Source organism: Pongo abelii, chromosome 11 (assembly GCF_028885655.2).
Source record: "Pongo abelii isolate AG06213 chromosome 11, NHGRI_mPonAbe1-v2.0_pri, whole genome shotgun sequence".
In the NCBI taxonomy this organism is placed as follows: domain Eukaryota; kingdom Metazoa; phylum Chordata; class Mammalia; order Primates; family Hominidae; genus Pongo; species Pongo abelii.
The window spans coordinates 122,937,397-122,962,311 of NC_071996.2; the positions used below are offsets into that span (position 1 = coordinate 122,937,397).

At 57.2% G+C, this 24,915-nt stretch overlaps 1 protein-coding gene across 2 annotated transcripts; it reads left to right on the top strand.

Annotated features, from left to right (window-relative positions):
- Positions 1-396: 396 nt before the first annotated feature.
- ASIC4 (acid sensing ion channel subunit family member 4) lies at positions 397-24,841 on the top strand. Of its 2 annotated transcripts, XM_024243788.3 has the most exons (10): positions 397-1,297; positions 17,527-17,671; positions 17,770-17,897; positions 18,084-18,246; positions 18,652-18,708; positions 20,913-21,066; positions 22,806-22,897; positions 22,982-23,061; positions 23,376-23,480; positions 23,926-24,841. In XM_024243788.3, the coding sequence occupies exons 1-10, from the start codon at positions 716-718 to the stop codon at positions 24,037-24,039; spliced, it is 1,620 nt and encodes a 539-aa protein (XP_024099556.2). In that variant the 5' UTR covers positions 397-715; the 3' UTR covers positions 24,040-24,841. The 2 variants fall into 2 exon arrangements, with proteins under 2 accessions (XP_024099556.2, XP_054405865.1); XM_054549890.2 differs by lacking the exon at positions 18,652-18,708.
- The last annotated feature ends 74 nt before the right edge of the window (positions 24,842-24,915 follow it).

Consider the following 24,915-nt stretch of genomic DNA (forward strand, 5'->3'; position numbering starts at 1 on the left):
GGTGGCTGGGTGCTGGAGTCAGGAGTATCAGATGCCAGGAGGTGGGGGGATAGAGTTGGCTGACCCTTCATGGGGTGCGGGCCAGGAAAGTGGCAAAGAATGAGCTGAGGACCCTGGGCACGGCACCCTTCCCTGGGTGGCCAGGGAGTGGGGAGATCTGGGGACCCAGTGAGCGGCTAGGTTGCAGCAGGAGTTTGGGGGATGGCCCCAGTCTCGGGATCCCTGTCTTGGGCTGGGGACTGCCCCCCTCCCCTGGCCTGGCTCCTGACGCCCGTGCTGCCGGTGAAACGCTGTTGACATGTCCTGAATTATTAAGCACGGGGTGGGCTCCGGAGCACATGCTGAGCGGAGCGGCTGGGGCTGCGCGGCGTGGCGGAGCAGCGCTCGCTCCCTCGCTCGCTCGCTCGCAGGGACACACGCAGGGGCTGACAGCTGTGCTGGTGCTGATAAGGGAAGCCACAAGGAGACGATCGAGGAGAGAGACAAGCGGCAGCAGAGGCAGCAGCGGCAGAGGCAGCACCACGGCTGCGGAGCTGCTGGGAGTGGGAGTGACTCCCCCACCTCGGGCCCCCACTCCGTCCCTGTCCTCCTCCCGCTTGTCCTGAGTTTAGAAGAGCAGCCGCTGCCACCACCGCCACTCGAGAGGGCACTAGGGCTGCTGGCTAGGGAGGGACAGGGCAGGGAGGCTCTGGCCAGTCCCAGCAGCCGGGGACAGATGCCGATCGAGATTGTGTGCAAAATCAAATTTGCTGAGGAGGATGCGAAACCCAAGGAGAAGGAGGCAGGGGATGAGCAGAGCCTCCTCGGGGCTGCTCCAGGGGCAGCAGCCCCCCGGGACCTGGCCACCTTTGCCAGCACCAGCACCCTACATGGACTGGGCCGGGCCTGTGGCCCAGGCCCCCACGGACTGCGCAGAACCCTGTGGGCACTGGCCCTACTCACCTCGCTGGCTGCCTTCCTGTACCAGGCGGCTGGCCTGGCCCGGGGCTACCTGACCTGGCCTCACCTGGTGGCAATGGACCCCGCTGCCCCAGCCCCAGTAGCGGGCTTCCCGGCTGTCACCCTCTGCAATATCAACCGCTTCCGGCATTCGGCACTCAGCGATGCCGACATCTTCCACCTGGCCAATCTGACAGGGCTGCCCCCCAAAGACCGGGATGGGCACCGTGCCGCTGGCCTGCGCTACCCAGAGCCTGACATGGTAGACATCCTCAACCGCACTGGCCACCAGCTCGCCGACATGCTCAAGAGCTGCAACTTCAGTGGGCATCACTGCTCCGCCAGCAACTTCTCTGTGGTGAGTTCTGCCAGCTGGGCTGCCTGGCCTTGGATGGCCGGAGGCTGGGGAGCAGGGAGGAGTGGTGGCAGTGGTGTACAGGGGCATCCTCAACAGGGCTTCCCTTCCTTCCGCCACCAGAGGCTGGCCTCGTGTTTCTCCAAGCCTGGTGTCTCCCTCTGGCTTCCCAGCCATGGAGCAGTGGCCGCTCATAGGGGCTTACCCTGGGGCGCCTGCTGCTCCTCTTCTTGGTTTTGCTGCTGCTGCCCTGCCCAGGTCTGGGAGTTGGGGTAGGGGTTCCTGGGCATGGGCCCAGGTGTCCTGGAGCTGGCTGGCTTGCAGGGAAGGCACGCACCATCCCAAGGCCAGACCAACTGACTCCCACTTTTCTCTTGCTCCCTTTTTCTTCTGAGGCTACTGGATTCTTCCCACCAAACGAAGGAGATAGGGAGGGGAGGTTTGGGGGGCTCCATCTAGGGAAGGACCCCGGGTGGCCTCCTGGGGAGCTGGCCTGGTGGGTGGGCTGGAGAGAGCCGGTCTTCAGGACACTGGGTGCCAGTGTCTGTTCTGGATCTCTGTGTGTCTCTCACATGCCCGCCTCACAGACTCCCTCACACATCCCTCTTTCATTCTGCCCTCCAGCCCTCCCGGGGGCCAGTCCCCCTCTGTCTCCTGTTCTAGCGGCTCCCATGCCCAGCTCTGGCTCTTACACTGGGAATCAGTGGTTCACTCTTATGTGCATAACTCACCCTCACTGCTGCCCCAGCACGGGTGCATGCGCACATGCACACGCACACACACACACGCACTGCTTGGGGAGTTTCCTGCACACTCCCTCTCTCACACACACTCACTGTCCCTGTCACTACACTCAAATGCACACCTGCACACCCACACCCAGAGAGCTACTCATCTCCATGTCTAGCTCCCAGCTCTTGCTTAGCTGCTAAGGACAGGGTCCCACTGTGGATGCCATCCCTTCTCATGACACCCCCACCCCCATCTATCCCAACCGCTGCTCCCCATTTGGAGACTGCTGGCGCCATCTCTCACCTACGTGTGAGCACAAACACAAGCACCCTCTCCGGGAGAGGGGTGTGAGCTTGGGCTGCTCTCCCATGCACGCCTCCCACAGTCAGGTATGTGAGGGGGTGGGCGTGTTTTGTACACCGCCTGTCTGTCAGGGCTCCATTCACCCATAGTCACAGGGTATCTAGTATTCATGGCGCTCGAGATGCTTGTCCCCAGTCCACGGTTTGCTCCTAGCATTGTGTGTGTGTGCGTGTGTGTATGTTTCATCCTTGTTGCCACTGCCCAGTGCATATGCAAATGTTTGGCGTCAACATGGTGCCCACTCCGGCCCAGCCTCCAGCAGCCAGCCCTAGTGATAGGGACCCCCGCCAGGTTCTCACTCACCCGCTGCCTCAGGATCACCAGGAAACATGCTCCAGCCAACGAGGTTCCTGGCCCCAACCATGCCTGCAGTGTCTGGGGCCTCCTGCCATTGGGCAGGGGAGTTAGGTAGAAATAGAGGGACAGGAGCGGGAGCATTGTGCAGGGAGAAGAGTCGGGGGCATTGGCCTGTTGTCCGGCTGTACACCCCCTTTCCTAGGGAAAAGCACTGCTCCCCAAAGCAAGGGTTGGTAGAGTCCCCGAGGAGGAGGTGGGATATGGAGGGTGAGTGTGGCCTTTGGGATCCATAGGGCTCTGCTGTCCTCAATCCTCACCACTCCGTATTGGGGGCTGGGCAGAGCTGAGTCTCAGCAGGTGCTGTTGGGGCAGAAATCAATGGGATCTTTGTGTCCCTGAGCGGGAGTTGGGGGAGGGCAGGAAAGGGGAAGGGTGATGAGACCTCAGTGGGAGGAAAGAAGAGGAAGAGCTGGAGGGGGTGAGAAAGTAAGGGGAGGGAGGCAGAGGGTTCTGCTTGGTCTCCAGGCTAGGAGGCGGTGCCTGGAGGATACAGGAACGGGGATCCCCTGATCGAAGCTGGTGAGTCCCTGGAATCCTGGGGATGGCCCGGAGGAGTATGGGTGGATTTCCCACAGGCCCTCTGGTACCCTGGGGCTGGAGAAAGGAGGATGGTAGAAGTCCGTGGGCTGAGGTTCTGGCCCTGGTGCAGGACAGTGAGGGGTAGAGGGCATAGCTAGCATTGGGGGACAGGAATTCCCCTTTGGGATTTCCATTTCTCCTGTCTCCAGCCCAGCCTCCTACCCTTCTGCACACACTGCATCCCCCGTCTGCTGAGTGTAACTCTGTCTTGGGTCTGGCATTCAAGGGCTGAGTCTGCTGCAGATTCACCAGGGTCTGGAATTACAGATTGGGCTGGGGGCCCATGATCCATGGCAGTGGGGAAGATGGGGTGTATTACAGGGGAAAGACTGGAGAATGGGCATGGAGATGAAGATATGGGGTCTCCAAAAAGGACACGAGGTCCATAATCAGCTCTGTGGTGAGGACCTGGAGTCAATGATGGGGATTTGGGGTCTATGGTGGGGAGATGGGTATGTGAGCTGGTTGGTGGGGAGCCTGCCGGGATATGGGTGATGAGATGGTCAGAGACAGGGACAGGCTTCACCAAGGGGCTGTTATGTGTTTTCTGTTGCTTTCCCTGTTTCCTCCTTCCCACTCCCCACTCTGCTGTGACCTTTCCTCTGGAATCCAAGTTAATAAATGTCACATTTTCCAGCCTATTTTTACTCCGGGTAATGTGCCCTCCCCCAGTCCCCTCTGCTGCTGCTCTTGCTTCTGTTACCACTGCAGTCGCTCTCCCCCCACGCTCCCTAATATCCCTTCATGCACTCCCAATCAGTCAGTCAATCAATCAACATGGAGTTCTGCGTGCCTACTATGTGTTGGGCTCCCTGCTCAGAGCTGTGGAGGGCAGCAAAGATGGGAAGCCCTGTCCCCAGTCCCTGTCCTCAAGCAGCCTATAGTCTCGTAGTAGAGTGGGGACAGGGACACTCAGAAGTTTAAGCAACCATGCAAGAGTTTATCAGCCATGCAAGTGGTGTCATAAGGTGCCGGGATCAATTGCCAGACGAGGTGCATGGGTAGTAAGAGGCCGAGTTCAGACAGGGAGAGGCCATTCTGGGTGGAGGAGAGCTGGGAGGGCCTAGGGGATGAGGCAGGCTGGGCACACAGTTTGGAGAGAAGAGGGAAGAGGGGAGAGAGGAGAGGGCCCTGGGAGGTGGGCCCTGTATGTTTGCTCTGCACGGCGGCTAGCTCCAGCTAGTCTACCTCTGCTCCTCTCTTCTTCTCCCTCCCCTCCTCGCTCAGTCTCATACCATCTCACTCCCACCCATTCCACCACCTGTATGTCCCCCACCCCCAGCCTTGTAGACAGCTCTCCCTTCCTCCCTGATTCCTGCCGCCATCTGCTACCCACACCCCCTTCCTCCAAGCCCCAGTTCTACCTTCCCCACTGTGGCCTGCTCTCAGCCTGCCCTCTTACTAAAAGGCAGAAATCACTCTTTCTCCCTAGGCTTCATTTCTTGAGCTGTAAAATGCAAGGGTGACTCTAAAATTCAGCATCTCCTCTCACCTGGGGACCACCAGGATTCGAACCTCGGCTCTACCCATTAAGCTGTGTGGCCGTGGGGAAGCCAAAAAGCTTCTGTGAGCATCAGTTTGTGTATTCTTTTTTTTGTTTGTTTTTTTGAGACAGAGTCTCGTTGTTGCCCAGGCTGGAGTGCAGTGGTGCAATCTTGGCTCAGTACAGGCTCCGCCCTCCGGGGTCCACGCCATTCTCCTGCCTCAGCCTCCTGAGTAGCTGGGACTACAGGCGCCCGCCACCTCGCCCGGCTAATTTTTTGTAATTTTAGTACAGATGGGGTTTCACTGTATTAGCCAGGATGGTCTCCATCTCCTGACCTCGTGATCCGCCCGCCTCGGCCTCCCGAAGTGCTGGGTGTATTCTTTAAATAGGATATTAGAACCTAAAAACTGGGGGTTGTTGTGAGGGTTAAAGAGATGCTCCTAAAGAGCTTAGCACACTACCTGGCACACACATCGTATACTCTGTGTAAGCGTCAGCTGTTATAAATGCCGCCACCCCAACTCCTGGCTATCTTTAACCTGACTGTTCTCAGCACCACCTACTGGTTTCTGACCCATGTACTGGCATCTTCATTACTCTCCATTACCTAGTCATCCCCCTGCTTTTGACCCTCTGGCCCACACCCTCCTCTGCCCTGTACTAGCATTCCCATTCTATCCAGCCGCCCAAAATATGCATGCACGTGTGCATAGGTGCAGGAGTGTGCACATACTGTCTAGATCAGTGCTGGCCAATAGAACATCCTGTGGTGATGGACACGCTCTGCACCTGTGCTTGTCCAACATGGTAGTCACTAGCCACATGTGGCCGTTGAGCACTTGAAATGTGATCAGTGCGACAGAGAAAATGAATTTTAAATTCAAATAGCCACACGTGGCTATAGGCTGCCGTGTTGGACAGCGCAGCTCTGGATGGCCCTAGGAATGAGATTGTCCGGGTAGGGCAGGACTGGGATTACAACTGGGACCATAGGATATAAGGGGTAGCTGCGGGCTGTGATTGGAAGTCGGGCCATCTACTCTGTGGACTGCGATCTCAGGTGGAGCTGAGGATAGGGCCTGTGTCTGGGGGCTGGGGGCAGTGGGGTGTCTGGAAACACCACGTGAGCAAAGGTGCTTTCTTCCCAGGTGCAGGACATGACCTTGGTCTTTTCCATGCTACTGTCTGGAAAATTGAGGCTGGGGGAGGTGAAGAAGCCCTGAGGAGGCATGGGTAGGAGCCAGCCCCGCTCCTCAGGGTCCTCAAGGGTCCAGGCAGCCCCAGGGGGCCAGGAGCCCGGGGCCCTGTGGGCGCCTCACTATCTCCATCCCCTATGGGCTCTCCGGTCTCCCTCCCCCTCCCGACCCTCCTTCCCCACACGCTGGTGACTGCCGTGACTATTAATCACTCGCCCTGTTCTCTTCCTCTCTACTAATCAGGCACAATTAGACAAGGCCTCTTCCAGCTGGGCAGTCCCCCTCCCTGCCCTCCTCTCTCCTCTCCCTGCCCCACCCAGCCACCAGCCAGGACAGCTCTGAGGCACAGAAAGCAGGCAAGCCCTCTCTCTCTCTCTCTCTGGCTGTCCCAGGATCCAGTTTCGGGCTCCTTAGCACCCACTCCTTCTGTCCCAGCGACCTCCTTAGCCCCTTCTCTTCCCAGTGTGTGGTCAGGCCAATACTGACAGTCTCTGCCCTCCACCCCTGCACTTGGCCCTGGGAGGAGCTACTCCACACTCCATCCCAACTCCACACCTTTGCCACTGGGTTGGAGGTTCCAAGGGCTGCCCCTTGCCCCGTTGGCTGTGGAAGGGAGAGGGTGCCCACTGAGGTGGGTCCAAGCCTCTTATCTACTGCACAGGCATCCCTCTGACTCCCCCTGCCTGTCCAGCCCTCTGTTCCCTGTGGTCCCAGCTTCTCCTGAGGCATGAGCCTTAAGCACATTTAGTTCAACATCTGGTTCAGGGCTGATCCTGCCCTCAGGAGCCAGGCAGGTCAGGTTGGGGTGGGGGGATACAGTAGGGAAGGGTGGGGTCTGAGGAGAACTGAAGACCACTTAGTCTTGAAGGACGCAGCTGCTCCTCAGCCCCAGCTAACTCTTGCCCTGTGTGAGGAGCCCAGCATGGCTGGGTCTTCCAGTTTGTCAAAAGCAGCTCCAAATCGTGATTATTTTAATAGAACAGTAACTGATTTAAAAAATACTGAGGGCTGCCAACCCCTCAGATTGCAGAACCAGGCACACCCACCCTCCCCACCTTCCACCTCACACCAGCTGCGGCTCAGACCCTCCTGGAGGGGTGTTGTCAGCCTGCCTGCTTGGGCAGTGGAGTGAGTGGAGGGGACGTAAGTGGTGTGGCCCGGCAGGGAAGGGCAGGGACTGTTACTGTCTCAGAGGGCTGGTCTTCAAGGGCAGTGGGAGGGCCGTGAGGGACATGCCCCACCCAGTCCCACTCAGCAGCCCCGTGGGCTCTTCATTAATCAGGAATCAGCCCCGAGCTGGGCTCATTATCAGCTCAGCTTCTCAGACACTGCCGGAAGATGCTGATTAGTGTTTGAAGAAATGGCCCCACGTCCTGTCCCCCTCTGATCCTCCCTCTGTCTCCCCTGCCCGCACTCCTTCCTGGACCCCCACCCCTGCCCTTCTGCTTCTTGGAAGGAATCTGCTCCCTCTTGTGGCTGGCGGCAGGGCTGCCTCTGCTAGGTCCAGGCAGGGGGCAGGAAGGATCAGGAATGGAGAGGCAGGGGTACCCAGGGAGCACTACAGGGAGCATTGGAATGCCAAGACCCAAGCTACTCAGTCCCCGAGTCGTCAGTGGGTCCCATGGGCAGGCGGGAGGGAGTGAAGGGGGTGGAGCCTGAGGTGGTCCAGGAGAGATGGACAGCCACCTCTGCAGGAGGGGACAGAGGCCGGCCTCAGGCTGCCGAGTTATAAGTGTTCCCTGCCCTTCCAGGCTGGCCCTGCAGCCCACCTCCTTTGAGCAGCTGGGAAGAGGAGGTGGGAACGGCCAGCACTGGGGGCAGGAGGCCCGAGGGGAGAAGATCTGCCACGTTTGTTTGTTTGCTTTTTGATTGTTTGCAAATCATGGTGGAAACTTAGGGTCTTCAGAAGGATGAGTGAGGATGGGAAGGCAGGAGGAGGACAGAGGGGCAGAGATACTGAGAGAGGAGATGGGAAGGTTCAGTAGTTTGTTTTCCAGGAAGAGGTGGGCAGGGGTCTGCACTTCTTCCCCTGGCTCCTAGGCTGGGGCTGGCAGCGCTGGAAATCCAACCCACCCCTCAAATGCTCACCATGCCCTTGGGACACCCGTGGGTGTTGGGTTGGAGGGGGAGCAGTTCCAGAGAGATAGGCACGGGCTGCAGCAGCCGAGGCGGCAGCGAGAGTTCAGAGAGGAGCCACGGGATGATTAAGGGGAAATGGAGGATTGATTTAGGAGGAAAGATTAAAGGAGCTAAATCCGTGGCGCTTGGCTCAGCGGTGACTAAGCGTGGACAGGATAATAGCTTACAAATGTGTAGAAGGTGTAAATACCAAACGGGGGGAGGGGAGGCGGCTCGGCGGGCCCGGCGGGTGGGGTGGGGGCTGGGCAGGCCCCCGGGAGGGCTGGGAACCCCTGGACGACTGCCCAGTGGGGTCGGCCCCTCCCCAGTGGGGGCTCACGGGGGAAGGAAACGGGACGTTGGGGAGCCCCGGGTTCCCAGTAGGGGTTCCGTTTCTGGCCGCAGCCTCCCGGGCCTCGTGTTGATCTCCACGTCTCACTCCCGCCTGGCTGGGGATCTGAGGTCGCGGGTTCAAATCCCACCCGAGCACCCAAGTCCCTCAGTGCCCCCCGGTCCTGGGCCTTTCGGCCGCTTCAGGCCCGCCAGCCAGGCCCGGCTCCGCATCCATCTCCTCGGGACCCCCGCCCCCGTCGCCCCCTCCCCAGCCGCGGCGGGGGCGGGCGGCGGTGTCTCCCTCCGTGGTGGAAGCCTCTGGCGCTGCTGTGTGCGGAGGTCACTTTGCCGAGGAGCCGGGAGCCGGGGGAATGCAAATGAGGCAGACCCAGGGAGGAGAGCGGAGGAGCCCGGAGGAGATGGGAGGGAGAGCGCTCGGGAGCCGTGATGGATGCCTGGCCCGCGGGAGGGAGCGGAGGGCGGCGAGGCGCGCGAGCCGGTGGGTGCGGCCCTCTGGGTGCGGGTGGGCCAGGCCTGGGCGGCCAGGCTGTGTGTGCGGGAGAGGGCGGGGGGCCAGGGCTCCTGGAGGGCGCACACCCACCCACCCACCGTCCCCGTCGCCTCCTTCTGTCTTGTCTCCTGAACTCCCGCCTGGCTGTGGGTGTGTGCTCCACTGTGTAAGCAAAACTCTTGACGAGGAACTTTGCATCGAGGGGCGGGAATGTCAGGGAAGGACTTACTTACCAATTCACCAATTAAAAATTGTCTTTCTAGGGTGTAAGGCCTAAGCGGTCGCTGCCCGAGGAATGGTTTTGACTGTTTACCTGGGTCCCGGAGGCCTTCATCCTCCCGTTCTCCTCTCCCGCGGAAGCGCGGCGCCCGCCGGGGACCACAGCCTTCTTCCATGGCCCCCAGCCCTCCCTGGCTCCTAGGGCTCCCCTGTCTGTCCCTTCCACCACAGCTCACACATTTACATTTGAACAAACACCGCAGCCATTGCCTCCTAGATCCACCGTACGGAGGAAGTGGCCCTGAAAAGCTCATGGGTGGCGGTGGAGGTGGGGGGGTCCCTGTATGCACGTGTAGAACTAGGCCTGCTGAGGGCGCTGTGTCTTCCTCTTTCTTGAGTGTGGCATGGTCTGATGTCCCTCCTGGGTGAGCCAGGTGGCTTGTTTAGAGAAGTTTTTCCTGACCCTGCAAGCCAAATTGAGCTCCTGTTCCACCGTGGTGGCCTTGGCTAGGTCACCCCGTCACTACAAGGATCACAACTAGTAACAATTTATCCATTTGTGTGACTGGTGGATTTGTGAACATGCCTAGTGCAGTTCAAAGAGTTTATGTTGTAAGTGCCCCATAAGCACTTTTTTTTTTTTTTTTTTTTTTTGAGACAAGGTCACGCTCTGTTGCCCAGGCTGGAGTGCAGTGGTGCCATCACGGTGGCTCCCTGCAGCCTCAACCTCCCGGGCTCAAGAGATCCTCCCACCTCAGCCTCCTGAGTAGCTGGGACTACCTGTGTGAGCCACCATGCCTGGCTAATTTATTATTATTTGTAGACACGAGGTCTCGCTATGTTGCCTAGATTGGTCTCAAATTCTTGCACTCAATCGATCCTCCCACCTTGGCCTCCTAAAGTGCCGGGATTACAAGTGTGAGCCACCGTGCCTAGCCCATAAGTACTTTGAATGACTATCTCTGCAGCCAGACAGCAAACTCCTTGAGGGCAGAGGCTGTCTGTTTTGTTCTCTGTTGTATGTCCAGCACCAAGCACACAGTGCCTGACACCGTTGAGCACAGGCTCAATGAATAGTGTTGGACAAAGTAAATGTTGTTTGAACATTCACCAGTTCTTGAGCACCTACTATTTGTAGGTACTGTGTGCCAGGTGTATGTCACACAGTGGCTATGGGTGGACTCCAGGGCCAGACTGCCTGGTCCCCTGTCAGCTTCCTTATCCTCTGTACCTCCGTTACCCTGTCTGTAAAATGAAAACGATAGGACTACTGCCATATAGGAGTTTTGTGAGGGTTAAGGGGTTAATCTATATAAAGTGCTTAGAACTGTGCCTGGCACAGAGGTAAGCACTAAGTAAGTATTAGTGGTTGCTATGATTTACGTACATTCTGTCTTTCCTCATAACACCTGTGAAGGGCGCCTGTTGTTACTCCCATTTTACGTGAAAAATGGAGGATCAGAGAGGTTAATTGATTGAATCTGAATCCCACAGACTTAACTAAGGGCAAGGCCCAGATGTAAACTAGGTTGGGCTTTCCATCTGGTAGGAGAGCCATATCTCAGAGCCTGGGGGTTTCGCTGTGACAGAGCTCCGTCCTCTAAGCCGCTCCCAAATTGCAGAGACAGCCTGCAAGATGCTTGATGCCCTGTGAGGATGCGCCCAGTGGGGATCCAAGATCAAAATGGCTGCACCGTCCTGGCAGGAAGCTCCATTCCCCAAAGGGCCTCACCCCTCCCTTGAGCACCTGCCAGCAATCACTGAATTGACCTCTAATCCTCCCATGTAACTTTAGGAGGAGGAATTACCATTCCCCTTTTACGGATGAGCAAACCGAGGCTCAGAGAGGTTCAATCCCGCATCTGAGGTTGTTTGTCCAAAGTTGGTGGGAGAGGCTGGATTTGAACCCTGTTCTGTCAGCCTACAAAATGTATGCCCCTTTCCCCATGTTATGAGCCTCCTTATATCCATTTCCAGCACCACATAGTGATCCATCTCTGCCCTAGCTTGGTTCATGCTGGTCTCTACAAAACCTTTATTATTGGTGCACGTATATGACTGCACTTTGCAAATGCCTTTCACATACTTCCTCTCTTTTGAGATGTACAACTAATCTGTGAAATAAGCAGGGATTTCTGTCTCTGCTTGACACATGAAGAAACTGAGGCCCAGAGAAGTTGATAAATCACTTTACTAACCTAAGTCACACAGGCTGTCAGTGGTGGAGCTGGAGCTGAAACCAGGGCCTGCTGACTCCCAGGGAGGTGATGTTGGCCCATGAACCTGGGGTCTACTTCTGAATCTGCCCCTGTTTTCTGCATGCCCTTGGATCTGAACCTTGCCGTCTCTAGGCTTGTTTCTGCCTTTGTACAGTGAGTGATTGGACTGAGTGACCTCGAAGTTCTGAGCAGCGCAGACACCTCAGGCATTTTGGTTGGTGCCATCTTCCTTCCTCTGCCCCTGGAAAGGATAGGGAAGGAAGAGGCTTTGAACCTGGATACTGGGCCACCCCTGAATAAAGCCAGGCCCTGGGAGCTGTTCCACCCCAGGGTGCTGGTCACAGTCCAGGGCAGATGAAGATGCACCCCATTCCACTGGCCCACTCTGGACCTAGGGGCAGAAGAGCTCATTCCAGGGGTACCTAAGAGAGAGGCATGGGGATGGACCCCATCAAGGGGAGAGCTGATAGAATTTGGGGGAAGGGACACCATGGAAGAATGTCAGGGGAAGTGCGGGGACCAGAGGCAGGGTGCCCAGAAGGCAGTGGAGATAAAGCCCAGGCCGAAGATTAGCTCTGGGATTAGCTTGGCCTCGGCAGCTCCTGGCTGCTTCTTATCTCCTGGAGGCCCAGGGCCCTCTCCCTGCCACAGCTCTGAGCCCTGGCCCTGCTAATTGCCTGTTAACCCTGTGGGCTCTGCGAGGGAGGGAGGATGCAAGCAAGCCAGCCAGGTAGAGCTTTCTGGTGAAATGGAAGCTGTGAATAGATGGAGTTCCGAGGGCTGAGAGAAGCCACTGCTCTCAGGAGGAGCAAGCTCTGGACAACTGTCTCCCAACCCCTCATCACTGTCTCAGGCAGACCCTGAGAGAGAGAGGCCAGGGAGAAGGAGGTGGAGGGCACCTGGAGAGGGGTTCCTGGCATGTTGGGTCAGGGTGGGGAGCCTCAGGCCCAGGGAAAAGTCTAGGAGGAAGACAAGAGGCTGAGACTCGACAGCCAGACTAAGGGATGGATAGAGAAGAAAGCAAATAGGATAGAGAATGCAGTGGGCAAGGGACAAAAAGGCCAGGGGGCCTCCAGGACAATGGGAGAGAAAGAGGCCAAGGGGATGGAAAGGTCAACAGAGGGCAGGGGCAGAGAAACAGAATCCAAGTAGATAACTGATCATGGGTAGGGACAGACAGGCCTGGCAGATAGGGAAGGACTTGAGAGACAGACTGAGATCAGGAAACAGAGGCTAGCGAGGCAGACAGACCCAGGCCAGGGTTCAGGCCAACACTAAAGGGGAGGTGATCAGAGAAGGACAGGCAGGCCCTGGCCAGAAGGAAGGTGGGGGAGGGGACCCGAGGGTCTGTGTGCAGCACAGACATAGTCCTGTCTAGGAGCTGTCAGCCAAGGCTGGGAGGGGCTTTGGGAGGCCACATGCCCCAGCTAGGGCCAGGAGTATGGGCCTGGAGCTAAGGCAGAGAGAGAGGGAGGGCCAGACCAAAGGAGGAGGTAGGGGTCTGAGATGGGGACAGGGCCCAGAAGCTGAGAGCCAGTGATCTGGAGATAGCCCCTCTGCCATCAGGACACTCCCTGGCCCACGACCTTCCCCTTTCCGTGACTGGACCCTGGACTCTCAACTCCTTTGCATACTGCCCCCCCTTCCTGGGCCAGTCCATGGGGAGGGAGCAGTGGACAACCAGTGGGACCTTGTGGCAGAGCTGCCGTGCCGTCTCCATGGAAGAAGCTATGGGCTGTGCTGCCACCAGAGTTCTGCCACTTAGGAGCTGATGGCTCCACCCGCCCCTGCCTGCCTGGCCCAGGGACTGTCTCCTGGGCAACGCTGTGCTCTGACCAGCAGTCAGGACTGACCCGGGCTGTGCAGGTGGCCTCCTCCTGCCAGTCTGGCTGGTCCATTCCCTGCAGAGTATCCGTGAGACCCAGACAACTTCCACCCATCTCCCTTTGTCACCCCGACTCTGCACAGCCACCTTGAGGGTTTGTGTGCCAAGGAACCACCACCCTCGCCAGCTGGGTATTCATTCTGCCCTGTGTAGGGTGGGCTCGGTTCCATGTGTCTGTGTGTGTCTGTTGGAGGTACCAGGTAGAGACGCTGCCCCAGCCCCTCCGAGAGTCAGGAGCCTCCAAGAGCCATTCATTCACTGAACACCCACCAGGTGTTCTATAAGCACCTACTCTGCTTTGACCTGGGGTTCAGTTCTGTTTGAATCTCGGCTGTCATTTATTTGCTGTGTGCCCTTAGCCAAGTCACTTTCCTTCTCTGAGCTTCAGGTACCTAATCATTAAATGGGGGCAAAAATACTTAGCTCATATGGGTTTCTTGGAGACTCAAAGGAGAAAACAGATCAAAAGCACCTATCACAGGACTTGGTACAAAGTCAGGATGTTTGACAGTGTTTGCTTTCCTTCCTCCCACCTCATACCTCCTTCTGCAAATCTCGCTGGGCTCTGGGGATGCCAAGAGGGAAACAGGACTCCTGGTCAAATGGAGTTCACGGTCCCATGGATGAGGCTGAGCTTTGGAGAGACTATAACGTGCCTGGCAGTCAGGGCTCCGCCGAGGTGGTGCTGAATGCTGAGGGACACGAGTGAGGAGCTCATAACGTGGGTACCCCACGTCGCCCATGCCTTCTTTAGCCTTTCAACTGGAGCATATATGCAAAACTGGCTGTGTCAGCAAGAGCTGATTCTAGCATCTTCTTGGTTTGAAATAGGAAGAGGTTGAGTACTTTCAGATTTCTACAAATACTAATATATGCCTCCCATCTGCATTTCCCACACCACCAGGACCCAGGAATTTTGTTTTTCTTTTTTTTTTTGAGATGGAGTCTCGCTGTGTCGCCCAGGCTGCGATTCGCCCACCTCAGCCTCCCAAAGTGTTGGGATTAACATGCATGAGTCCCCGGGTCTGGACTTTTTTTTTTTTTTTTTGAGATGGAGTCTCGCTCTGTTGCCCAGGCTGGAGTGCAGTGGTGTGATCTCAGCTCACTGTAACCTCCGCCTCCTGAGTTCAAGCAATTCTCCTACCTCAGCCTCCCGAGTAGCTGGGATTACAGGTGCCCACCACGAAACCCAGCTAATTTTTGTATTTTTAGTAGAGATGTGGTTTCACCATGTTGGTCAGGCTGGTCTCGAACTCCTGACCTCAAGTGTTCTGCCCTCCTCGGTCTCCCAAAGTGCTGGGATTACAGGTGTGAGCCACTGCACCTGGATGGGACAGAGGAATCTTGCACCTGGCCCACTTCAGAGTTACTCCACCTCCAGTGACTTGCGATAAGAGCACAGGTCTAGAGTCGGGCTGTCTTGCTGGGTTCTCCTCCTTCACCTAGTGCCTTTCTACTCAGTGTGGTCCATGGACTCTCAGCCTTGTCCACCTCCCTCCCCACATCTGTTCTACCAGACTCTGCACTTTGAAAAGATCCCCTGATTCGTGTGCACAATAGCGTTTAAGCCCTGGGCTTGAAAATCTTGGGAAACCAGTTGAATTCTCTGAGCCTCCATTTCTTTCTCTGTAGAATGGGGAGATAATAGTACCCCCCTCACAGGGTAGTTGTGAGGATTCATCCAGATAGAGCATGTGAAGCGTTTAGCACAATGCATGGGGCATACTGAGTGCTCCTGAGCAGTCCATGACACCCACTCCTGCCCCACAGATGGAACATAGCAGGGAGGAGGACAGGGGTGATACCTGTGGGGTCAAGGACTTGAACCTGGGAGCTGGTAAAGGTGTGTGGGGGATGTTGAGGGAAGGAGAGGACTTGGGGGACAGGCAAGGAATTGAAGGGAAGCCGATATGGAGAAGAAAGGGTGAGGAAGGTACAGAGGAACGATGCAGAAGGGAAGGAGGAATGGGAAAGAGAAGGGGACGGGACTGGGGCCCATTCCTGTCTCATCTACCTGGATGGGGCTGGGGCAGGAGCTGGGTCCCGAGGTAGGGTAGGCTTGGGGTGGGGGTGCCAGCAATGGTTTGTGGGAGCAGCTGGAGCCTCGCCCCTGGATGAGGTGCACCTCTCCTTCTTCCCAGCTGTGTGACTTTGGACGTCACTTCGCTTCTCTGAGCTGTGATGTCCTCATCTGGAGTAGTCGGGATAACTACACCTAGCTGGTACTGAGGGGCTGTGTGCAACGGTAGACGGCACTATGTTCTGTAAACTCAGGGTGCTTTGTTTGTGGTGCACCCGTTTTTGTTTCGGGAACCGGAGGCAGGGTGGTTGGGTGGTAGAACTGTGGGAGAGGGGAGGATCAGGGCTGCGACTCCCAGAGCACTGCAGCAGGGTGGTCTCGTTCTCCAGCATGGGGACTTCACCCTGACCCCTAGGAGGTTTCAGGAGGACTCTCAGTTGGTTCGCTGCCCTCCACCCAGCCTCTCTCCCTTCTGCACTCCCCCTGTGAAGCCAGGCATTCAGGATCTCTTTTTCCTTCCACACCGCTTCCTGCCATTTCTTCCAGCTTTTACCAGTGGGAAATGTTCCCAAGGAGAGGGGAGGGGGAGCGGCAGAGAGTGATTGAGTGCGCCGACCCCTTGCCCCCAGGGAAGGTGCTGCCTGTGATGGGTTTGACCCAGGGGCTCGGCTCTGTTAGGGAAGCCTGGCAGGGGGGAACTAGAACCCGCCTCTCCTTCAGCCTGTTCTCCACCCCTGCCGCTGCGCAGCTCCTGGTGGCAGCTAAATCCCCAGCGGGAGCCTGGGCTTCCATCTCCGGGGCGCCAGCGCCATCTGCTGTCCATGCAGGAGAACTCTCCGCAGAGGAAAAGGGAGCCGGGCTTCTGTGCTGCAGAGACTGCTTATTCAAGTGTCCCTTGTGCCCTGCCCTGGGCCAGAGGCTGGGGACACCAGACAGGCTCACTGCTCCTATGCAGCATACATGCTCATTGAGGGAGATGGACAATGGACAGGAGACAAGTAGATGAACAAGATCATCTCAGGTCTTGATAAGTACCTTGAGCAAACCAACAGACATGTGGATGCATGGACGGTGACACTGAATGTTGTGGCTGTGTGATGTATGAGTGTGACATGCTGAGGCTTCAGCGATGGGCAGCTAGCCATACCAAGAGTGTGTGTGAGGGGGCATTCCAGGAGAGGGGACAACAAACAACAAAAGCCCGAGGAGAAAAGGAGTCCAGGTGTCTGAACTTGTCACAGAGATGTGGGGGAGGTGGTGGGAGAGGCAGGCAAGGGCCACATCACATGGGCACTTTTGGGTTAGGGAAGGAGCATGACTTCATTATGTGGCAAATGGGAAGCTATTGTTAGGTAAGTCAGTGAGTGGTTTCATTGGATCTGAGCACTGTGGACTGGGCCATGGCTTCCGGTAGGGAGGGGCAAGGGTGGACCAAGGTGGGAGAGCAGTTAGGAGGAGATGGCAAAATGGGGGTTGCTGGAGAAGGAAGGAAAGTGGATGGATTCTAAATGTATTTCAGAAGTGGCCTGGAGGCTGGATGCGGTGGCTCATGCTTGTAATCGCAGCAAGCCAAAGCAGAAGGATTGCTTGGGCCCAGGAGTTCAAGACCAGCCTGGGCAACATGGCAAGACCCTATCTCTACAAAAATAAAAAAAAAATAAAAAAAATTAGCTGGGCTTGGTGGCATATGCTTGTAATCCCAGCTGCTTGTCAGGCTGAAGCAGGAGGATGGCTTGAGCCTGGAAGGTTGAGGCTGCTGTGAGCCGAGATCGTGCCACTGCACACCAGCCTGGGCAACAGAGCAAGATCATATCTCAAAAAAAAAAAAAAAAAAAAAGAAAAAAAGTTCCCAGGACTAGCTGTTGGCTTGGATGCAGGAATGATGGAAGGGGACATTTCAGAAATTCCGACTTGAGAAACTGGGTGGATATAGTGGGGTGGTTTACTAGGGAGGAGGAAAATGGTGGTGGGCAGGCAGGGTTTGGGAAGGTGTTGATATGCTGTTAGGTTGGAGATGCCTTTTAATCATCTAAGGGAGGCCATCAGTAGAAAAGCTGGTGCTCATTGGAGAGGCTGGGCTGTACATTGCTCGCTAGGATATGGGACTGGAGTGTCCAAGCAGATCTGGTGGCCCTCAGCAGGGAGCAGGGAACTTCGGAGTTGCCTTGGCCACTCCTTTCATCTCCCCTCCTGCTCTCTCACCCCACCTCCCAGGTCTATACTCGCTATGGGAAGTGTTACACCTTCAACGCGGACCCGCGGAGCTCGCTGCCCAGCCGGGCAGGGGGCATGGGCAGTGGCCTGGAGATCATGCTGGACATCCAGCAGGAGGAGTACCTGCCCATCTGGAGGGAGACAAGTACGCAGGCTGGAAAGGGACAAGGGCCACCTTGGGGACTGGGGCCTGGGCCCTCTGCCTGGGATGGGTTTCCAAAGGTCCCCATCTCTGCTGTGCAGATGAGACGTCGTTTGAGGCAGGTATTCGGGTGCAGATCCACAGCCAGGAGGAGCCGCCCTACATCCACCAGCTGGGGTTCGGGGTGTCCCCAGGCTTCCAGACCTTTGTGTCCTGCCAGGAACAGCGGGTGAGCACCTCCTGCCAGGCCCTGGATGGGGCACAGGGCTTGCCTTTGGGCTGAGAGGGGATGCGGAGCAAACCTGCCCTCTAGAAGCTCACAGCCTGCCAGCTGTGTTGACTTTGCTGGGGCTGTGGGCACTGGAGGACTGGGTGGGGTTCCTGAGCATGACCTCATCATGCCCCACCTCTGCAGCTGACCTACCTGCCCCAGCCCTGGGGCAACTGCCGTGCAGAGAGTGAGCTCAGGGAGCCTGAGCTTCAGGGCTACTCGGCCTACAGTGTGTCTGCCTGCCGGCTGCGCTGTGAAAAGGAGGCCGTGCTTCAGCGCTGCCACTGCCGGATGGTGCACATGCCAGGTGGGCACCCCACCCCCAGCCAGCCCTCCATGCCACCCTGCTAGGCTCCAGAGCCTCCCGGGGCAAGGCACTGCTCATGTGCACAGGCAGGTGCATGTATACAACATGTGTGTGTGTCTGTACCTGTGTGAGTGTGAGTATTTGGGATTTTTAAGCATGGTTTCACATATGCATGTGGGAATGCCGGCATGCAGATGCCTGTGTGCATGTTAATATGTATTTGTGTACGTGCATGCTCATTTATATCCGTGGTTGCGTATTTGTGGGGGTTGTGTGTGTGGTGTTCAAGCACATTTATGCAAATGTGTGCATATATGTGTGCATGCATGTATGTGCTTACATTTGGGCGTGTGGGGGACACGGGAAGTGATCGTAGATTCCAGGAATAATCTTCTCTCCTTTCAGGCAATGAGACCATCTGCCCACCAAATATCTACATCGAGTGTGCCGACCACACACTGGGTCCGTGCTGCCTACCCTTTCCTACCTCTCCATCAGCCTCTTCATGTCTCTGTCCACTCTTCTCCTCACTGTCTTGGCTCCTCCCCTCCCAATCTCTTCCTGGAGGGTTCTTCCTGGGGGTTGAGCCTTAGCCCATACTTCAGTGGGGTTGGGGAGAGGTCTGCAGACCTCTGCAGGTACAGACACTTGGGTAAGTGGAGGCAGCAGGGTGGGGGGTTGCAGAGAAGCCAGGACTGGGAGTGAAGGTCTGGGCTTCTCATCTTGGTTCAGCCAATGAGCTCACCCACTTTGAGAAAGTGAAATGACTTCTCTCTTGGTCTCAGGAAAAATGCATTGCTGGCTATCGGTGTGGGTAAGGCAAACCCCATCTGTCCACAGATCTTGCCTGATCTGCAGTTCATCCATCTATCCATCCATTCATCGATTCGCGCATTCTCCAGCCCTTTACAGCCTGTGCTGGGTACTGGAGGTGAGAGTGGGGGCGACAGCCCTGCCCTTGGAGAGCTTACACCCTGGCAGGGCTGTGGACACACAGCCCGTCAACTCCTGGAGGCGGGAGACTTGGGTGTGCGGCAAGGCCCCAAGGAGGGGTGTGCAGCCCTAGCCTGGGAAGGTAGGGGGGATTCCTAGAGGAAGGGACACATTAGCTGAGGCTTGATGGGTGTATCAGAGTCAGGTGCAAAGGGGGACATACACTAAAAACCTGTGGCCAGAAAGAGCATGCTGTGTCTGGGGCACTGAAAGATCTGTGTGGCTGCAAGGCAGAGAACAGGGGAGAGAGTAGAAAGAGTGGAGGAGGGAGGCCAGGCACAGTGGCTCACAAGTGTAGACCCAGCACTTTGGGAGGCCAGGGTGTGCGGATCATTTGAGCCCAGTAGTTCAAGACCAGCCTGGGCAATATGGTGAGACCATGTCTCTGCAAAAAATAAAAAAGTGAACTGGGTGTGGTGGTGCACATCTATAGTCCCACCTATTCGGGAGGCTGAGGCAAGAGGATAGGCTTGAGCCTGGGAGGTCGAGGCTGCGGTGAGCTGGGATCACACCATTGCACTCTATCTAGTCTGAGCTAGAGTTATCCTGTCTCAAAAAAAAAAAAAAAAAAAAAAAAAAGAGGAGGGAGGCTCTAGGAAGCCAACAAAGGCCTCTGGCAAGGCAGGAATGCCAGGTGAGTCCAGTGAGATAGGAGGGGAGGAGACTCAAAGCCAGGGACTGGCCAAGCTGGCTGCAGTAATCCAGACACCTGGGGCCTTGGGGCTGGGTTTGAGACACTGGGCAGCCACACACACATCCAGCCCTTCTCTGTCCCCCACACCACCTCCATCTGTCACAGGGGTGGCTGGAGGTGTTTAGTGAAGGAACAGATGTGTGATCAGGAGTAAGGAGCCTGCAAGGCACAGCGGGAGACCACAGAGCTAGCAACATGGGGAGCCTTCACCCCCACCAGGCCTGCAGGAGGAGAGAGAGACCTGTGGCTTTCCGAGAGGGCTGACTGACAGCAGCATGGCTGGAGGAGCACAGCCTCTGCCACCTAAGTCCTGGCAGTGAGGAAGCCAGGCGGGAGAAATACCCTGGCGTCTCTTCCCTCTCACCTTCTGTTTCTGACGGGGCCTCCTGTTGGCCAAACTCAACCCGAAGCCAGAGGACGAGGGAGTTTAGGTGATGCATTTGGCGGAGATCAGCCTCGTAGGGTGCAGAGCAAGGTGGAAGAGTGGAGAGTGGATCTGAAGGGGCAGGCAGAGAAAGCCCAGCACATTGATCCTGGGAAGCTTGTCGGTCTATTTGTTCTTCTGTTCGCCCATCCGTCAATCTGGCCATCTGCCATCCATCCATCCATCCATCCATCCATCCATGCATGCATCCCAGCATCCTCTCCACACCTCCTTGTGTGTCTGAGGCCTCACATAGTTGATTAGCTCTGGTGGATGGGCTCTGTTCTCCCTCTGGGCCACGAGGACCCCCAGTCCCAGGGGGTTGGGAGGGTGCTGGGGGGTTCTGCTTATACCTGCTCTCTGGAGCAGTCTGAAGCTGGTTCAGGCGGGGACCTGCAGCCGGTCCCCTCTAGGAAGCACTGGGGCTGGCCAGTAAAGGCCCTCAGTGTGGGTGTGCCTGCCTCAGGACGGCCCCTGGGCCTCCACTCTGCAGCTGGTGGGCCACTGGACCACCCTTCTCCAACTCCCACTGTAGCTGCTACCTCTGTGTTGCAGACTCCCTGGGTGGGGGCCCCGAGGGCCCGTGCTTCTGCCCCACCCCCTGCAACCTGACGCGCTACGGGAAAGAGATCTCCATGGTCAGGATCCCCAACAGGGGCTCAGCCCGGTACCTGGCGAGGAAGTACAACCGCAACGAGACCTACATACGGTATGTGTGTGTGTGTGTGTGGGGAGGGGGTGGCTGTGTGACTCTGTGTGTGTGTGTACATGTGTGTGAGTGTATGTATGTGTGTGTATGTGTGTGTGGGTGTGTGTGGGGTGTATGTGGGTGTGTAAGTGTGTGTGCATGCATGTTTGTGTGTATCTGTGTGTGGGGTATGTATGTGTGTGTTTCTTGTGGGTGTGTATGTGAGTGTATGTGTATGTGAGTGTGTGATGTGTGTGTGCATGCACACTTATGAGTGTATGTATCTGTGAATGGGTATGTGTGTGAGAGAATGTGTCTGTGTCTGTGTGGGTCTGTGTGCGTGTGTGTGCGGTGGAGGCTGCCCTCAACAGGCGCTGGGCATGGTGGAGGCGGGGAGTAGGCCGCATCTCTATGATGAGTCTTCTACCAGGAATGCCTTTTATAGCTCTATTCTTCTTCTTCGTCTTTTTTTTTTTTTTTTTTTTTGAGACAGAGTCTTGCTCTGTCGCCCAGGCTGGAGTGCAGTGGCACAATCTTGGCTCACTGCAACCTCTACCTCCCAGGTTCAAGTGATTCTCCTGCGTCAGCCTCCCAAGTAGCTGGGATTATAGGCACCCACAACCATACCCAGCTAATTTTTGTCTTTTTAGTAGAGATGGGGTTTCACTATGTTGGCCAGGCTGGTCTTGAACTTCTGACCTCAAGTGATCTGCCGTCCTTCGCCTCCCAAAGTGCTGGGATTACAGGTGTGGGCCACCTTGCCTGGCCACAGCCCTTTTCTTCTAAGCAGCCCCACTCATTGCTCAAGTCACGTTCAGTGTCTCCACCTCCAGGGAAGCGCTTCCAGGTCCAAACGCCTTTCATCTGAGCTCCCATCACCCGTACAGATCTCCGTCATTACACATATGTCACATTTCAGAGTGCTTTGCTTTTGCGTCTTTCTTCCCTGCACTGAGGGAGAAGGACAGGATGAGACAGGAGAGGAACACAGTTCCCTGCAGGGGCAGGCAGGAGGGACCGCCCTGAGCCTTGGGTCTGGTCCCCTCCAGCCAGTCTACACTTGCGGAGCATGGTCTGGGTGCCAGGCTCAGTGCTGGGTTCAGTGGGGACACATGATTACGATACAAAACCCATGCCACAATTTGTCAATGAGCCCACGTTTGATCATGTAGGACTGATTCTCAGGCCCCAGTTGGGGAGGGAAGCTGGGGAGGCGTGAGCTGGCCTCTGAGGGCCCTGGGTTTGGGTCTGTGAGAGGAGGCGATGGGGAGGAGTCCAGTGAGAGGGCGTGGGGTGGTGGTGTGGTGTGGTGTGGAGCCTGAGCCATAGGCAGCTGTGTGGAGGAAGCAGAAAAGACGGTGGCTGGGGAAGAAGGTGCCGGGGACAGGCCACTGGCTGCCCAGGACACTGAGAAGGGGCACTGTGGAGTGGACTGACAGGCAACAGGGGTCACTGAAGGGTCCGCAGAGGTGTAAGGAGGAGGCAAAGGCAACACCACTGGCTGCTTTAGAGGCAGGAGGAGGGTTTCCTTCAGGTCCAGGAGTTGTGTTTTGCTCTCCCAGGCCCTTTGCTACCCCTCAAAAGATGAAGCTAACACACATCCGGGACTGCCTCCCCTCACAGCCTTGGGGAGTCCGGGGGGTGGTCACTGACTTCTCCATGTAGTGATCTCTGATCAGCATCTGCTGGATCCGGGATGCCCCTGCCAGCCTTCTCAGGAAGAGAGGCCCACACGGATACCCTGCTTCCTGTCTCCACAGGGAGAACTTCCTGGTCCTAGACGTCTTCTTTGAGGCCCTGACCTCTGAAGCCATGGAGCAGCGAGCAGCCTATGGCCTGTCAGCCCTGCTGGGTGAGACTGGTGTCCCCGCCCCCAGCTTGTGTGGGGGTGGATCGGCCCGGCCACTCCCTCTGACACTGCTCTCCTGCTTCCCAGGAGACCTTGGGGGACAGATGGGCCTGTTCATTGGGGCCAGCATCCTCACATTGCTGGAGATCCTCGACTACATCTATGAGGCAAGGGCCCCGGGGAAGGCAGGGTGGGAGTGGGGGCTGTGGGCAAAGCAGAAGGGGGCAGTGCGGGGTGCCTGGTGGAGCTGGCCTGGCTGGAAAGTCAGGTTCAGGGTTCTCTGCCAGGGTCCCCTGACTGGCTGGCAGGCCTGAGGGCTCAGAGTCAGGAGAAGGGGATGGGTGAGGAGGAGGAGGAAGGTGTCCTACTGGGAGTTTGCTGTGGCAGTAAGTCCTATGGGCAGCTGGGCATGGTAAGGCTCACGCTTCTCCTCAACCAAATTTTTCTAAGCCCAGTGCTGTCCCCCACCCTGAACCCCAAGGTGTCCTGGGATCGACTGAAGCGGGTATGGAGGCGTCCCAAGACCCCCCTGCGGACCTCCACTGGGGGCATCTCCACTTTGGGGCTTCAGGAGCTGAAGGAACAGGTGAGGACAAGCTCTACACAGCATGCAGCCACACCTCCCCAGGACTGAATACGTCCATGGTTTCTGAACCAGCCTGTGGAGGGGGCCCTGGAGCTTCTAACCGAGGTGACAAGGAAAGGCTGGCGGTGTGAGCCCTGGGGGCACCACTTGAGCTCTCCCTGTCCCACTCTCTCTTTCTCCGGCAGAGTCCCTGCCCCCATGAGTTCTCCCTGTCCCACTCTCTCTTTCTCCGGCAGAGTCCCTGCCCCAATGAGTTCTCCCTGTTCCACTCTCTCTTTCTCCGGCAGAGTCCCTGCCCCCATGAGTTCTCCTTGTCCCACTCTCTCTTTCTCCGGCAGAGTCCCTGCCCCCATGAGTTCTCCCTGTTCCACTCTCTCTTTCTCCGGCAGAGTCCCTGCCCCCATGAGTTCTCCCTGTCCCACTCTCTCTTTTCTTTCTCCTGCAGAGTCCCTGCCTGAGCCGGGGCCGAGCTGAGGGTGGGGGGGCCAGCAGTCTGCTCCCCAACCACCACCACCCCCACGGTCCCCCAGGAGGTCTCTTTGAAGATTTCGCTTGCTAGGATGGTGCTGTGACTGAAAGGACCCAGGAGTCTGGGACCCCTCCTGGGATCCCCAGCACATTCTCCTGCTCCTGGGAAAGGCCTGGGGGCGGTGCTCACTGGGAGGGCCAGGACTCAGTTCCTGCTCTCATCCTCCCCTGCCCTGATGTCAGCTGCTTTGCACAAAGGTCCTTCTTGTCCACACCCCTTACTCCCGGGCTGGTGCCCCGGGAGGGCTGGAGACCAGGCCATGGGCCCTCATGGAGCGGAAGGGAAGGAAGGAGAGAGGGAGGGGGAGGATAGAGCCCATCCCAGCTGGGGAGGGGGAGCCCTCTGTACATTTGTAAATATTTAGGGAAAGCCGGGTGGAGGGGGATACAGATGTAGAAGGTGGGTAGGGCTACGGGGTGGGTGATTTAGGGACAGCCAGGGTCCCAGCCCCAATGTCAGCAGGACAGGGAGAGCCCCAGGACTCAGGAGTGCTGGGCTGGTCCTACTTCCTGCCCCTCTCCAGGCCCAGCTCCCCTCTTGGCAGGGGGAGAGGATGGCCCAGCAGGCCTGGCCCAGCTCCCAGCTCCCCCTGCACCAGCTCCACCCCTAGAGTCCCTTCTATAGGGAGGGGGCAGGAGACCTTCCAGACTTCGGCTGAGCTTGGAGGGTGGGAAGGGAGCCTTCTTAGTCCTCTCTCCCTCCAGTCTGATTTTATAAAGTGCTGACGAGATTGGGAATAAAGAGGCATAAAGAATTCTCTGTGTGTATGTGTGACCAAGCACGCACTGAGGGCTGGGGTGAGGCTGGGCACACGCATGACTTGGTCCCGGGTGAAAGGAAAGGCAGGCCCCAGCAGGGGCAGGGGAGCCTGCGGTGCTCAGCCAATCCTCCCTCCCCCACGCCTGC

Bases quoted from the DNA above. Each gene is read 5' to 3' on its own strand.
- ASIC4 (XM_024243788.3), top strand. From the start codon at position 716: ATGCCGATCGAGATTGTGTGCAAAATCAAATTTGCTGAGGAGGATGCG. The intron at 18,247-18,651 runs GTGGGCACCCCA...CTCTCCTTTCAG, and splicing joins CCGGATGGTGCACATGCCAG to GCAATGAGACCATCTGCCCA. The intron at 22,898-22,981 runs GTGAGACTGGTG...CCTGCTTCCCAG, and splicing joins TGGCCTGTCAGCCCTGCTGG to GAGACCTTGGGGGACAGATG.